Here is a 17241-nt window from a genome sequence, read left to right on the forward strand (position 1 = left end):
TTTCCTTTCCACAGCTTTTGATTGGCTTTGAGTCTGGAACAGTTGTCCTCTGGGACCTCAAGTCGAAGAAGGCTGACTACAGATACACGTATGACGAGGTAACAGCAGTGCTCTCCCGTTACAGGTCTTGTCGTGGCTATAGCTCACAGCAGCTTCTCAAGGAATTAGATTTTCAGTCTTGCCTTAGATTTGATGTTAGGGTAGTTACAGAAGTTTTACTAATTGCGTTAAGACACAGTTTTCTTCTATTAGAAATGCATTCATATCACCTTCCTTTCCAAAGAGTTAGCACACAGTGCGTTGTTGGTATCAATCATCAGCGAACTTCTGAGTCATAGTTCTCTCTGAGAAACATTGTTGTACCCACAACTCCTGTAGCTGCGGCAATCCTCGTGTGCTCCTTCTACAGAGCAATTGAGTACTTTGAGGACTATTGATTTCTCTACTATTTCCCTGTGACTAGATTCAGGTTGCACTGCTCAGCAGCATATTACAAACAATACATGTGTTTTCTCCTACTTTTTTAAAAAATATTTTGAATAGCTTTAGTTAACTTCTCAACACTGATCACATTCTATGGAAATAGCTTTACAATAGTATATATAAAGGTAAAAGTTATTTTATTTTATTTTTAATGTAGTTTTATTTTGTGTGCATTGGTGTTTTGCCTGCATGTATGTCTATGTGAGGGTGTAAGATCCTGGAGTTACAGACTGTTGTAAGCTGCCATTGGGTGCTGGGAATTGAACCTGGGTCCTTTGAAAGATCAACCAGCACTTATAACCACTAAGTTATCTCTCTAGCCTCCATAAAAATTATCTTAAAATTGAGGTTTTATAGTGACTTAAGTATATTTGGAGCAATTTGCCTAGCTACTCGATTTCAAATTTTGGTAAAAATATTCTGAATCAGAAATGTTGTATTAAATGGTCACATGTATACTTTGTGTTCCTCATCGTGTAAATATTTTCATCCAACCTGTATTAAACTACTGCATAATTTTAGCTTAAATTTATAAGCACACAAAAAACCCAAATAAGGAGACACTGAAATAATGTGAAGTGTTGGCTGTATCTGCATAGAACGTTTTCATGCATTTACGTTGACTGCTTTCTTGCTGTGCTGTGCAGTTCCCATAATTCAGCGGGGCAGCTTTTAAAGTCATTTGGCCATTAAGAATGAAAAGTGCATCATGCTGACTCAAAAATAAGAAATTCAAAGCAACCTCAGGAATTGATAATGATTTTATAGAGAAAAGTCATAATTTAGAGGGAAAAAATAGAGGACAAACACGTCAGGCACATAAACTTTCTGGATAGTGGATTAGAAGTATAGTATTCTAATCAGAAAGGATCTTCTTGTGAGTCTGAAGAGATGGCACAGGAGTTAAGGGTCTCCTTGGTGGACTGGAAAGATGGTTAAGAGCCCTGGACCTTTCCAGAGGACCCAGGTTTGATTACCAGCATCCACATGGGGCCTCACAACTCTGTGTAATCCCCATTTCCAGACGATCCAATGTCCTCTTTGGCCTCTGTGTATACTAGGAGCACACTAGTTTACAGACGTACACTGAGGCAAAACACTAATACACACGGAATAAAGTAATTCAAAGGAAACGAGTATGATTTCCTCAGATTAAAAATTGCCTCCATAATTATCCTGAGGTACTGAAAATAAGCTTTGATATTCATCCTGAGGAGTTTTCATTGATCTTAATCCTTAATAAAAAATTTGAATTTTAGGATAGATTTTTAGCTAATTAAAACAAATTCTTTTATCTCAGGATGGCTGATTTCTTCCATCAGGCATTGTTTGTAGTAACTTGGTAGTTTATATGTGTGTGGGGCTGATTCTGATATGCTCTAAGAACACTTTTCCTGAACTTGTTGTATGTCATATTGTGTATGTCATTGTCACAGTGTCCTAATGTATGTTTAAGAAATGCATTATTAGGAGGAATTAAACAGTTCCAATATGAAATGTCCTATTTGTATTGTAGGAGGACTAAGTTATTTTGAGAATGTAGTTAATATATTGTCTAGCTTTGAAACTATAAAAATTTATTAAAATCAATTGCCAAACCATTTGTCACTAATATGATAATAGAATTCTTCACCCTGTGTAGGCGATTCACTCTGTGGCTTGGCATCATGAAGGAAAACAATTTATTTGCAGTCATTCTGATGGTACTTTGACCATATGGAATGTGAGGTCCCCTGCTAAACCTGTACAGACCATCACTCCTCATGGTAAGGACGCCTCCATGTTAAAGACTACCCAAAGGCAGATCATGCTGTTAATTGTAAGAGACTTAACTGTGATGTATATGTGACAATGTCATTGAAACATCAAGGCCTCAACTGCAAGTGATTTTGTGCATGTGAGAACGTGTGTTTGTGTATCCCAGGGGACTCAGCAAGCACATAGCATCTTCCTGCAGTGTTTGTTACATCAAGAGAATGTGAGGCAGGTCAGCTTCTGCAGTGCTCACAGTCTCTCGGCAGAGAAATCCCCACTGGACTTACTGTTGCACCGTAAGGCAAGGAACATTCGAGTTATGGTCTTTTTCAAAGTTAGAAAACAAACAACATAAATACAGTGCACTATTATCTTGTAGTACATGTAAAGAAGTAGAATAGCTTCCCGTACACAGTGCAGTAGCTAAATGTAGATGGCACTAGTTTTAGTACATGTTTGATTTTATTTATATAAAATATCTTATATATAACTAAATTAACTGGAAGTGAATTGCTTTCATAAGTTTTGCTTTTTCTTCCATGTGATCACTGCTTAGCTGGCCATTGGCAGTGGTAACCTACCAATACTAAGTTTCTGTTACCAGCTGAATTCTACAGCAGACCCCCATTACAAGGCAAAAATATGTCTGTGTCCCAAACAAGATGCCATTTATTCTCTGTATAGTATTTTTGTGGGACATAATTTTCAGAATATCAACCATTCATTCTGATATAGTAAAATTTAGTTCTTCCTTTACTCGTACAATAACTTCTTGCTTTTAATTTTTAGCTTAATGATTATTCATATTTTAGAGTTTTGTGCATTGTTAGTTTTGGTCCATTTTTATTAGTTTGGTGGTGGGAACCACCTGCACAATATAAATAGTGCATTAGCATGGTGGTTAGTGCTACCATGTCTCATTTTAAGGAAGACCTTAATGTATTCTGTTTCTGTCTAGTGCTGCTGTAGATTGAACCCAGGTCATTGTGCACGGTACCCAAGCATTCTACCAACTGAGCTGCATTTCCAGCCCCGAGGTTAATACATTCTTGAAAGATGTATTCAGAAGACCTAATATGACATCAACCTAATATGGGATTTCAAAACACAAAGTCTGTGACCTTTGGGAAGCCAGTTACCATTTCTGAATCTCCTTATTGTCCGTAGCTAGAAATGATTATGAAACTTAATCCAGTTTTCTCATGCTGTTCTGACAATTAAATTTATTTATTCAACAAATATTTATTGACTCTACTACATGATCATAAACTATATAACTGAGAGTACCTGGACATTATGATATGCTGTGTGCATATGTGGTTTTACTGAATAGAGATTTGGAATTGTGTTTACTGAGTGGGATATATTAATGTTCCCACAAAATACATTTCCTTTTCCTGCACACACCTGTTTGTTTGTTGTAAGTGATGGTTTTTTTGATGCAGGAAGTATAACATAGTTAAAGAAGTTTTGGGCTTACTGGATTAAAGTTGAAGTTTTTCTTCACAGTATTAAATATCAGATGATTTTTAATTGTCTAAATAAGCTAAAATAGTATCTCTTTTATTGTAGTTCCTATGAATATGAAAAGCCATTTTCCTAGCAACCAGACAACCTTGAGTCTTTTTCTAACTTTGATATATGTGGAGAATTAGTAAAGGGGCTGGAGAGGTGGTTTAGTAGATAAAGCATTTATGTGAGGACCAAAGTTCAGATCTCTAAAACTGTTATAAAAGGTCAAACTCATGACAGCCGCCTATAAATGCAGCGTTCCCAAGGCAGGGGGTTCCTGGACCTATGTGGCTAGCAGGGATCCCCAAGCTCTACGTTTAGTGTGAGACCCTATGGAATTTAAATTTATAAAGTGGAGAGCCATTGAGGAAGAAATATGACATCAGCTTCAAGACTCCATGTATATATACACATACATGAACACATTCACCTATGCATATGTGTACATGAATACATACATACATGCATGCTTGTATACAGTATATACACACACCTTGTGAAGAAAATTTCTATCCTCTGTCCTTTGAGACTTAAGTTTATTAGTTATAAAATGGCAGAAATGAAAGATAAATTATCAAGTGTTTATCAATATGTGGAAATTGAGCAGAATTTTATTTCACAAATTTACTTTTAATAGAAAACGTAAAGTCGTTTATCTGCAGATAGTGCTTCATGTGGTGAACTGGGCTAAGCTCTGCTGTTCCTTTTTGGTTTGCTTTTCTCCTGTGACAGGAGAGCTTTTATTTTAAAGACAATGTTTAATAGTCCTGCCATGGCTGTTCTCATCCTGAAACTATCAACCTGCTTAAGTGATTTGTTGGGTCAGGGTCCCCATATAGTTCTGCAATGTAGCCCTGGGCTGGGGTGAGGTACTATTAGATGAGAATTTTGGTGATTGTCAGCTTCACTACAATAGTTGACTTCCTAAGGAAATGGAGATGCTAGATAGTCACAATCAATAGATGTCCTCAATAGGATATGATATTCTCATTTTCTAGTTGTTTTAAGTTTCTAGAGCATATTCATCAATTCAATCAACAGTTTTTTTCCCTTTTTTTTGCTTTTTATTTTTATTTTTTTATTAAATTATAAAAGTTTCCATTTCAGCCCCTCCTCCTACCACCTCCCCACCCTCAATCAACAGTTTTATCTGTAGTACATGAAGGAGAGTTTTTATTCTATTCAAGGGTCACTTAATTAAAATTACATTGAAGTTCACATACCTGAAAGTTAGTATTATGTATTAAGAATGAAACATACAAAGAATTTTATTTATCTATATTTAATTCACCATAAGCCTAAAACTAAAACTATACCTGTTATAAAAATTTTCCTCTAGCTTTTATCTTTGAAAGAACTTTGCAGACCCCTAAACATGCCCAAATAAGACTCTTCTTTTTTTTAATTAGATTTGAAAAAATACCAATTCAAATTCCCACTCCCTCTCCTCTTCCCATCCCTCCCCACACCCTCCCACCCCATCCCTTCTAGTCCTAAGAGAGGATAAGGCACTTTGCTTTGTGGAAGGTTCAAGGCCCTCCCTACTACATCTAAGCTGAGCAAGGTATACATTCAAAGAGAATAGGATCCCAAAAAGCCAGTACATCCAATAGAGATAAATCCCAGTGGCCCCTCAGTCTGCCCTCCAACTGTCAACCATATTCAGAGGGACCAGTTTGGTCCTATGCTTGTTTATTCCCAGTTCAGCTGGAGTTGGTGAGCTCCCATTAGCTCAGGTAAACTGTTTCAGTGGATGAACCCATCATGGTCTTGACTTCTTTGCTCATTTTCTCATTCCTTCTACTCTTCAACTGGTTCTTGGGAGCTCAGTCCAGTGCTCTGATGTGGGTCTCTGCCTCTGTTTCCATCTGTTGTTGGACAAAGGTTCTATGATGATATTTAAGATAATCTGACTACAGGGCAAGTGCTCACTAATAAGTGGATACTAGCTATAAACAAAGGACATTGAGTCTATAATTCATGATCCAAGAGAAACTGAGTAATAATGTGAACCCAAAGAAAAATATATAGAGACCCACCTGGAAATTGGAAACAGACAAGATCGTCTGACAAAATTGGGAGCATGGAGGCAGGGGTAGAAGGGAGGGGAGAAGGGGAAAAGGAGGGAAAGGGGGAGGGTTGAGGAGTACTTGAGGGAACAGGATAATCGAGATGGAGGAAGGACAGAAATGGGAGCAATGAAAAAGATATCTTGGTTGAGGTAGCCATTATAGGGTTAGCAAGAAACCTGGCTCTAGGAAAATTTCCAGGAATCCAGAAGGAAGACCCCAGCTAAGACCCTAAGCAATAGAGGAGAGGGTGCCCGAACTGGCCTTGCCCTGTAGTCAGACTGATGATTATCTTAAATAAGACTGTTTCTTAAATTCAAAGTATCAAAAGGGCAGAAGAATGGATACATGGAGGACTTTTGAAGTTTCCTGTATTTCAGCTCCCTATGGCAGGGTTGTGTTAAGTCTCTGGCTGCAACCATCACATCTGGCTTTTGGAGCTCAAAGAGAAACTCTTAGAGATTCTTTTGGAGTGGTCAGGACTAGTATCTTTTAGTGCTTGGGGCATACACAGGGGAATAGGGACTTTCAACAGTACGTCATAAATCATTATCTTCTTGTCTTGTAGTCAGAGCCCAGATTCCACCTCATCCCTAGCCTTTAATGCTTGAAATGAGCTTCAGCTCCTCACTAAATAAGCATGGTAAATTCCCTCAGCCTATTATTTCAAAATAATATTATTAATATTGGCAATATGTTTTTCTAGTTGGCCAACTAATTTTTTTAGAAAGTCATATCCTAATTGGAATATAATTTGAGCACTAAGGCAACTTAAAATTTACTAATAGTAGCATTAAATTCAGTAAAATAAATCAGACAAAAATAATTTAATACTATATTTTATCTAACCCTAAATTATGAAAATGATATTTCATTATGCGACTAAATATACAAATGAAGATATTTATCATTCTTTTCAGTATGCAAAAAGTATTTTATTGTGTAACCAAACATACAGAATTGGGATAGTTCAGAGTTTTGAAATCTAGTGTTTTACATCCACAGCACATCTTAACTTGGATGGACCACACACATACTAGGTACCCAACAGACACATGCAAACTGTGGCAATCACATTGGATATTGCTGTAGGAGGATGTATGTGTAGTATAACTGTTTCCGTTCACCTTATTTAGTGAAATTAATTATTATAGGCTAATTTTTGTCAGATTCTTTTTTAAATGAACCTTACTCAACAGATGTTTATTGAGGACCTCCAGTCTCTTATGGATCAGTTACTAGAACGTTATCAGCCTTGATAAACTCACAGTCAAGTACTTAAAGTGACTGATAAACTAACTGCAAACATTTTAACAGCTGTTGATAAAAGCATACGTAATACTATAAGGCTATGTTTTTGGACTGAGGATAAATAGGAATATTTCACAAATTCAGGATATTTAAGCTGGATCTTGAAGAAGAGGGGTGTTATGAAGTTGAAAAGAGCAGCACAAGATTATTTTAGTGAGAATATATAAAGGAACAAGAGCATAAAAAGCAGGGCATTATTGCAAATTATGCAGGACATTATTGCAAATCAATACTAGTCTATCTTGACAAGTAGAGGAATTTTGAAAAGAATGGGTAGAATTTTGACAAGTAGCAGGAATGAAAACAGCCATGTGTGATGAAGAATATACATCAGAGTATAATGAAACTTTGAACCTCCAACCCAAGATGTAGTAAATGACTTCTCAGTGGTACACGTAAGTTTGACATCTTGAACATGACTTTAATGGTGATACATCAGGATGATCTGATTTGGCTGCCAGTTAGTGATCAGCTGTATACAGAGTAAATATGGATGGTTCCAGTATTGGCAGGGGGAAATGGATATGCATGATGAAATTCTGGAATAAAATGTCAGTAGGCGTTATACCAACTCATTGTAATTAGATGACCGAAGAAGTTAAAGAAACATAATAATTATCTTTCTGATACGAAAGAAAGAAGATGTGGAGTAGGGTTACTGTGATTTATGAAGCTATATTTTGTGATCAACCAGATATTTTCAATGGTTTGGCAAGGCAATCAGTTTACAGAGTTAAAAGAACTGGCCTGTGCTTTTACTTACACATGAATAAGTAAACTTACTTATTGTAAGTAAACTTACAAATGAATAAAACTAAAAGACTGAATGCTAAAATACAATATTAGAAATTTCAGAAGACAGTTGAGCAGGAAAAGGAGATAAAACATTCTTGTCCCTAGCCAGTTTTTGTAGAAGATATACAAACTTAGTCTCAGAACAGCTCAGTCAGCGCACTAGTGGCCTCTAAGTACTGACAGCGTTTGGGGCTGGAAAGTCAACTTAGTGAGCACCACTCCTGTCAGTCACCGCAACTTCAGTTCCAGGGGGTCTGACATCCGTAGACACCTGTCTTGGGCTGTAGTTCTGTCCTTGTACGCATGCCCTCTTAACCAGTCCTTTTCTGTCTGCCCAATAAATGCTTAGAAATGCAGTTTCAATACCTAAAAGCTAAATAGTTTTACTTCTGTTTCTTTTTATTATTATTATTCTTATTGAGCTCTACATTGTTCTCTGCTCTCCTTCCTGCCTCTCCCCTCCCCTTCAACCCTCTCACAAGGACCCCATGTTACCAATTTACTCTGGAGATCTTGTCTTTTTCTACTTCCCATATAGATTAGATCTATGTAAGTCTCTCTTAGGGTCCTCATTGTTATCTAGGTTCTCTGGGATTGTGATTTGTTGGCTGGTTTTCTTTGCTTTATGTTTAAAAAACACCTATGAGTGAGTACATATGATAATTGTCTTTCTGTGTCTGAGTTACTTCACTCAAAATGTTTTCTTACTCCATTCATTTTCCTGCAAAATTCAAGATGTTATTTTTTTCTGCTGTGTAGTACTCCGTTGTGTAAATGTACCACATTTTCCTTATCCATTCTTCTGTCGAAGGGCATTTAGGTTGTTTCCAGGTTCTGGCTATGACAAACAAAGCTGCTATGAACATAGTTGAGCACATGTCTTCGTGGCATGATTGAGCATCCTTTGGATATATACCCAAAAGTGGTATTACTGGGTCTTGAGGAAGGTTGTTTCCTAACTTTCCGAGAAATCACCGTACTGACGTCCAAAGTAATTGTACCAGCTTACATTCCTACCAGCAGTGCAGAAGTGTTCCCTTTACCCCACAAGCTCTCCAGCATAAGTTTTTATCAGTGTTTTGATCTTGGCCATTCATACAGGTGTAAGATGGAATCTCAGAGTTGTTTTGATTTGCATTTCTCTGATGACTAAGGATGTTGAACATTTCCTTAAGTGTCTCTCAGACATTTTAGATTCCTCTGTTGAGAGTTCTCTGTTTAGGTCTGTACTTCATTTTTTTTTATTAGATTATGTGTTTTTTTGGTGACCATTTTCTTGAGTTCTTTGTATATTTTGGAGATCAGACCTCTGTCTGATGTGGGGTTAGTGAAGATCTTTTCCCATTCTGTAGGCTGTCATTTTGTCTTGTTGACCGTGTCCTTTGCTTTACAGAAGCTTTTCAGTTTCAGGAGGTCCCATTTATTAATTGTTTCTCTCAGTGTCTGTGCCTCTGGGGTTATATATAGGAAGTAGTCTCCTGTGCCAATGCGTTCAAGTGTACTTCCCACTTTCTCTTCCATAAGGTTCAGTGTGGCTGGCTTTATGTTGACGTCTTTGATTCATTTGAACATAAATTTTGTGCATGGTGATAGATACGGATCTATTTTCATTCTTCTATGTGTTGATATCCAGTTATGCCAGCACTGTTTGTTAAATATTCTTTCTTGTTTCCATTTTATATTTATTGCTTTTTTGTTAAAAAAAAAAAACCCTAGCAGAATCCCTCCCCCTTTCTCTCTTTCTCTCACGCTGAACAATGGCAAAGGAAGGAACACACATGAAGTACAGAATGTGATGGGGACTCGGGCACCGAGCTCAGGTTGTAAGAGGACCTAGAGAGTGCTGGGGCAGTGTTTCTCAGGGTCCTCAAGACTGTTTCCAACTTCCATGGTTTGTCAGGAGAAATGTAATGACACTGAGAGGACTAATCTTTCTTTTTTAAAAAAGGGAGGGTAGATGTGTTCCTTTTCTGTTTCTGTCATGGACCTCTAAAATTAGATAATAAATAGCAATATTTTTAAATGAAAAATATTTATTACAATAGGTTGGTTTATAATCATTTTTCTTTAGAAGAAATGTCAATAAATTTATTAGGAATTTAATTTTGCAGGCCATGGTGCTTTGGTGAAAATGTGATAGAGATTTATTATTTTTCAAATTGTGCTATTTTAAAATGTTTGTTCACTAGGCGAGTTGAAATTCTACATTACTTATCTAGTAGCCACAGTTAACATTTGGGAAGACTACCAAGTTCTCTTGCTAGGATTAATCACATAAACATTAGGTTATTCAATTTATTTGCCTTTTTGACAGTATTTCACATAATAATTTGATGTCATGATTATAAAATGTTTTATTTCATACTAAATATTTCTTTCAAAATTATTTTAAAACATTTATTGGTGAGTTTCATTATATTTCATTTTTATCTTATTAGCTATTCATATATGAAGCTAACAGTTATTTTGTCTAAAAGGGTATTTTAATATATTTTATTTTCCCTTTGTAAATTGTCAATGTAATAACTTAGAGTAATGTAGAATGTAATGCAGGACAATATATTTTAGGAAAACAGCTAAAGGATGGGAAGAAACCAGAGCCATGCAAGCCTATCCTCAAGGTGGAGTTCAAAACGACTAGATCTGGGTAAGATCCCTTCTGTGCCGCGTGCGGCGTTCTTTGTTACAGATGATACAAATAGCACTGGAAGCTGCAGAGTGAATTTTGAAGTCCTACTTTAGAGTAGTCTACCCTGTTTTAATTTCTATGCTTTCATAATTTAATAAAACACATAATTAGAAAAATTACCTGAGGCTCTTCTGGCTTTAGCAGTTGATTTCTACCTCTTGTAAAGTAAATTATTTCATCCCAAACATAATTAATCTATTCTGTTGGTACTTGGAAACAGTAATGTTTATTTGCTAGTGTGAACAGTGTTGAAAAGGTGATGAAAGGAACTAATTAAAATATAATCTACCCTACATGTGTCAACTAAAAGTCATATATTCAGAAATTAAATTTCATAATATTTGAGTTACAGAAATGAATGCAACTTACTACTTTAAAAAGATTATTAATTATATTACAATACTGATGCTCATATGAATAGTTATATGAATTAGATGGTTCATAAAATCTGAATGTCTTAATTTTATATATCAAAAGCTCTACTGAATGTATATACCTAATATACATAGAAAAATCTCTTAAAGTGTTTCTATGGAAATTCTGTATCTTTAATTTACAAAGAAAGGGGCTTTTTTTAAGATTTATTTATTTATGTATACAGTACAGTTTTCTGCCTGCATGTGTGCCTATACACCAAAAGAGGGCACCAGATATCATTATAGATGGTTGTGAGCTACTATGTGGTTGCTGGGAATTGAACTCAGAACCTCTGAAAGGTTAAGAGCCAGAGTGCTCTTAACCTCTGCGCCATCTCTCCAGCCCAGGAAGAGGGTCTTTTTGTTTACAAATTTCTATTCTAGTTATTATTAGTTGTCTTTACTAAAGAATGGGAATCTATATAGTAAAGTGCAGAGTTCTCAAATTGAATCAGAAAACTGTGTATTGAGGTCCAGAAATTAGTTTTGATTCAATCTGCAGGAAATTCTGATGCTACTGACCCATTTACATATTCCAGATTATGAACAAGGTGTGAGAACTGCCCTCTTTACCTTTCAACCTGACCTTCTGACTCAGCTTTACAAAAGGCCCTGGTTTTTTTTTTTTTTTTTGAAAAAGAAGAAAAGATTGCTGTTTTTTTTTTTTTTCATCATTCCTACCTTGCTGTGAGATCTAGTAGGCATGCATTGCTGGAATTGATGCAGAAACAGATAATAAGTTGAATGAATTCCAAGAGGCAAAACATTGTTTATTTGCCTTGGCCCTCACTGTATAATCTTTGGTACAGAGTTATCTGTTTTCTTTTTGCTTGGATGTTCTCGTTTTTACATACATGTCCCATAGGTGACTGATGAATTTAGTGAGCTGCTCATGTACACACATGCACCCTTTTGCCTTAGGAAACCCTCAGTTGATCATCATTTGTCACGTTTGTCCTGTTACAAAAGAATTAAACTAGCAAAAAAAAAAAAAAGGAATTGCAAAAGCAACGGTAGCAGAAAACAAACAAAGGAAACAGTCTGTATTTAAGTGCATCATAAAGTGAGTTCTTTAAATGTTGCAGACCAAGGAACAAACCCAGGCCACGCCCTCTGTGCCCACACCTGCTAGTTCTCATGACAGTGCCGCTGCTTCAGTCCCCTTACTCAAGATGGCAGCTCTGCTTTCCTGTCACAGATTTGAAAGGAAAATTTTAAAAAGATGTAGGCAATTATTTAAATTATCTAATACTAACAGTCGGATCATGTTTTAACTGTCTTTTTAAATTTCTTTTTTTTTTTTTACCCTGGATAGGAAATTGGATAAATCAAGGAAGTTTTTGTTTTGCTGTGCTCCACAACTTTTGTCTTCTATTAGCTAGTGTAAGACCCCACCCCTGTCCGCCTGGAGCAGCATCATTTGGTGCTGTCATAGCAAGTGTGCAGTCTCATTTCCTGTTGGCAGACTGTGAGGCTGTCGAGAGAGCTGTCATCACACATGCAGGGGGCCTGTTCATGTTCTTCTCTTCACCTAGAAGTCTTCTCCCTTCCCTCTAGCTCAGCGTGTTTCTCTTTTTAGGCTGACTTAGGGTCTCCAGAAATATGCTCTTGAGAGATGCACGTTTCCATTCTAGGACTTACACATGCCATTAGTAACAAAGTTACTTATTGAATGCTTGTATCCTTAAGTATTAGATATCATTGAAACATGAGGCAGCAAACACAGCTATCTCAGTTTACAGCCCCACCTATCCTGCAGCCCTGTGTTAGGGACAGAAGCTAGAGCCTTATGCATACCAAGTAAGTTCTCTGTTGCTGAGATGCATCCCCAGCCTCTGTCTGTTTGTCCAGATCCTAGCTTAGTGTTGCTGAATGTAAAGATTTGGGGTATGAATATGGATAGGTATGGGTATATAGGTATAGGTAGGTATATATAAAGTGTAGCTATGTATGGAATCTTGATATTGCTGTGAAATCTAGAAAGCATGGATTCTTCTTTTGATGAAATGAACTTAGTGATAGTACAAATTAAGAAATAATTTATTTAATTTATTAAAAGCAAGAGCAAGGGACTAGAAAGATAGCTGAGCAGTTAAGAGCACCTACAGCTCTTACAGAGAGGACTTTGGTTTGGTACCCAGGAGTCATGTGTAATAAGTGCTGCTGGTTCATAATGTCCAAGGGCTCTGACACCATCTTTTGGCCTGCACACAGACACAGATACATACACACACTTCCCCGCCCCCCAAAAAGAATCTTTAAAAAGCCAGGAGTCAAATGCTAATGAGACCCACTGAAGTTATTTCTTTGAGAAAAAGAGAGGTGGAGAGTTCTGTGGTGAATACATATCCATCATCAGCACAGGGGTGTGGGGTGTACATGAAAAGACCACTTAGGTCTGCATCCTGCCTCTGCTGCTCTCGTTGCTCAATTGGGGTACCAGCTATCTGTCTGTGCCTGTTTCATTATCTTTAAAGTGGGACCCTTAATAAGGGCCGCCTCATAAAACTGTTAGCAAAAAATGTAAGAATGTTCTAGCATGCTCTTCACTTAATACTGTCTTATACCTCACTTAATACTGGCTCCAAGTAATATTTAATACTTCTGACAAATATCCAGAATGCAGTTTTTCATTTTGCCCAAAATAGATGAACAAGGGAACTAATATTTGTCCCTAAGCTGATGATCACCTCAGCTGAGAAACACTGATTGGCTGCAGTGATTAAAACATATTTTTAGGCATCAGATAATGGTGAGCTATGAAAGTAATTGTCTTGGTTGTGACCATCAGTTTTTAATTGGTAAAGGAAGTAATAGAGTGTGTGCCTTTAGGGGTCAACATTAATTTGTGATACTTTGGTTCACATTGTGCGTTTATGTACTGAATCATGAAGAAAACTGCCCTTCTTAGCATGGGTCATGGTAAGAGAAATACAGGAAGCCTCTGAATTAGGATAAGTAATGGAAGCCGTGAATTGTCACTTTTTTCAGATCCAGTTACTCTGCTTACTAATTTGGAAGCTTTATGGTTGCAGTGTGACCTCTCCTGGAGTCACATCAGACCTCTTGATGCTCTTTTTAATTCCTCATTTTTTGAGAGGGAGTCTGTGACTTTATTTTCTGATATATGACTAGAAAGCTATCTTCTAGATTGATTGCTTTTTTGACATTAGAATATTTCATATACTAGTTATAAAATATTTGCCCAAGATTGGGTCTTTCCCCAGGTCTCCCTCTAGCAAATTCAAGAGCTGCATTTTCCATGTCCCTCACAGTTGCACACTTTAAAACTTACCTCTTTATCTGTTTGTTTTTACTTGCTGTTAAAATTGGTATCAGATATTAACTCTTAATTTACAAACCATTCTTAATTCCTTTGGAAAATTTATTGGTTAAAGTTTTACCAAAATGGACACTTAGTAAACTACGGAGGTACAGTTAACCAGTACTAAAATGGATCAGATGTTGTTTGAATTTAGAAAAAGGAGCACATACAGAAACAATGACTCCCTGTCAGCTTGGAGCCCTTTGAATCCAGTTCCCAAACACTGGTTTTGCACATGAGACACTAACTTCAAAGTACAAAGGAGAAATAGAATCTTTGAAATAAGAAAAAGGAGGAGTAGAGGGAACAGGAAGGGGTCAAGAAATAGCAATTCCAGGCCATTCAAACCTCATCAGTTTAAGGCTCAGCCATTTAAAGCACTGGTACTAACTTTGATGAGCTGAGTTCAGTTCCCAAGACCCACGTGGTAGAAGGAGAAAGCTAACTCTCCCCAGTTGTTCTCTGACTCCCCATGCACGCCATAGAACATATGCTCAAACACATACATGGATAGATGGACACACAACATAGATAAATACAATTTTAATAAAATATTGAAAATCCATGTCATTCAATCAAAAGTGAGCATTGGAATTGAGTACATACTTCTCAGAAGAAGAAACATAAATAAACAATATTTACTGAAAAAAAATGTTCACCATTTTTAGTCATCAGAGAAATATAATTGAAACTGTTTTGAGACTCCATCTTGCCCCGGTCAAAATAGCTATTACTAAAATACTTATAACAACAGATACTGACAGGGATGTGGGTAAAGGTCCCTTGTATGCGTAATGTGGATGTAGACTTATATCACTAGAATATACTATTATTCTATATATAAACACTATATATTTGGAAATCAATACCAAATACTCAAGTATATACCACTTTGGGAAATATATCCAAAGAATGATAAATCGATATGCCATAGAGATAACTTGCACTAGGTATATACTTATACTTCTATAACTTGGACAATAGAGACAGGAAAATCACTGCAAACCCAAGGCCATTCTTTTCTGCATACCGAGTTTCTGATTGGTTGGACTACACAGTGAATCCCTGTCTCCTGGCAAGACATAGACATTGGAGTCATGAACACGTAGCCTGTGAATGCCTGTATGTCTGCATAAGAGTAAATCGGCTGTCAGCTAAGCATGTATGGAGGAAGGGTAAAGGGGCCTCTGTGTCTCATCACTAAACTGTTTATTACTGATAGATACAGGGAGGTAGGTCGTTGCCTTCGGCTGTGTACCCAGTAGTTGCCCCACTAAAGGTCAATCCGTCAATCCAGTGCTCACACACATGGTTAAACAAAATGAGTCACAAAATGGGGACAAAACCAGGCATCTAGGAAAGGGGCTTAGATAGCTAGAAGAGAGGGTGATAAAGAGAGGGAGGGAACAGGCTGTGGTGGTGCACACCTTTAATCCCAGCCCTCGGGAGGCAGAGACAAGTGGATCAGGACAGACTCCAAAGCTACAGAGAAACCCTGTCTTGGAAAACCAGATAAATAAATATATAAATAAAAGAACGTGGGGGGAAGAGTATTCAGAATATAATAGTGTGTTTATTTAACATAATTGTGCACCTGTGTTTATCACTAGAGCTCACGATAGCTAAATTATGGAATCTGCCTAGAGGTCTATCAACAGATGAGTGAAAATGTGCAATTTATATATAACAATTATATTTGCTCATAAAGAATGAAATTATGACAATGTCAGGAGAATGCATGGAACTGGAGATTCTCATGGTAATTAAAATGCAAATAGTGGAGAAAAGAAAGGGCTATTGAAACTGCAAAGTATAAAAATGAAGATTTCTGAAAAGAGTCAGAGTGTAGCAGAAATACAGACATAGAGAAGGCATTCTTTCTTAAGTACCGTGGAGATTTTTGTATGATGTGTCTCTCCAACAAAACAACACAAAACAAATACTTCGTACGCAGGCCACGCTTTTTCCCACTCCAGGGCCAGCACCTATAGAAAGGTGCCAGCCACAGGCAAGATGAGCTTCCTGTCACAGTTAAGTCTCACTGCAAACACCCTTCCAGCCACACCCAGAGATTTATCTTAAGATGTTATCACCCAGAGGTGATTTTAAGTCCTATCAAGTTGACAACCAAAATTAACAGGCACAAGTTTGCCTTTGTTGGTTTGAAGACCAAAGATACCACTTTGAAACCATAATCTTCTACCTCCATTCATCTCTTTGTAATACACATTTAGTTGTCGGAAAATCTGTGAAGTGTTAACAGTTTCAACGTTGTTCAGAATTTATATTCAGAGTCTGCTGGGACTCAGAAAATTCTCTTGAGTACCTGTCTTAAGCAAACCAAACCTTATTATTTACAGTCTACACTAATACAGAGTAAATGTCACTTCTAAAAGGAAGAATGGATGTGACTGTGGTCACTTATCAAAGATGTAGTTCATATTTATTCACAAATCTATTTACTATTGTCATATAATCAGCAAAATCAATTTAAATATAACTTTTTTGATGCAGAATATCAGGGCATATATTTCCATCAGACCATCCAGGTTAAATATTAATAATTTGCACTAGAGACTGTTTTGTTCTCTCTGAAGTAAAACTGCTTTTCATTTGAAATCAAGCATTGAGGATTTCAAAGATTAGCAATACATGTAATTAGTAATGTGGGCAATGACAAAATTGACGATGTAGCATTTCATGTCTGATAATGAATAATATAGTTAGGAATACTATTGTGGGCCCATCCTCTAGTGTTTCCACTGAAGCCTAGTAGGACATCTGTAGTTCTGCTGTAGTAGGACATCAAGTAGCTGGACTGTGGGAGCATAGCAGGCAGCTCTGCCTTACATTATGTGTATAGTTAAAGTTATCTTTAGTAGCTTA

General features: G+C 36.8%; 1 protein-coding gene across 8 annotated transcripts in view; it reads left to right on the plus strand.

The window, feature by feature from the left end:
* Stxbp5 (syntaxin binding protein 5) overlaps window positions 1-17241 on the plus strand; it is a 140103-nt gene that overhangs the window by 54168 nt on the left and 68694 nt on the right. For all 8 annotated transcript variants that reach the window (XM_048425477.3, XM_085688506.2, XM_048425482.3 and 5 more), the window contains exons 7-9: window positions 15-98; window positions 2126-2249; window positions 10494-10572. In XM_048425477.3, the coding sequence (XP_048281434.1) occupies window positions 15-98; window positions 2126-2249; window positions 10494-10572 (287 nt within the window). The remainder of the gene's footprint in view (window positions 1-14; window positions 99-2125; window positions 2250-10493; window positions 10573-17241) is intronic.

Source organism: Myodes glareolus, chromosome 1 (genome assembly GCF_982192425.1).
Source record: "Myodes glareolus chromosome 1, mMyoGla1.1, whole genome shotgun sequence".
NCBI classification, from domain to species: domain Eukaryota; kingdom Metazoa; phylum Chordata; class Mammalia; order Rodentia; family Cricetidae; genus Myodes; species Myodes glareolus.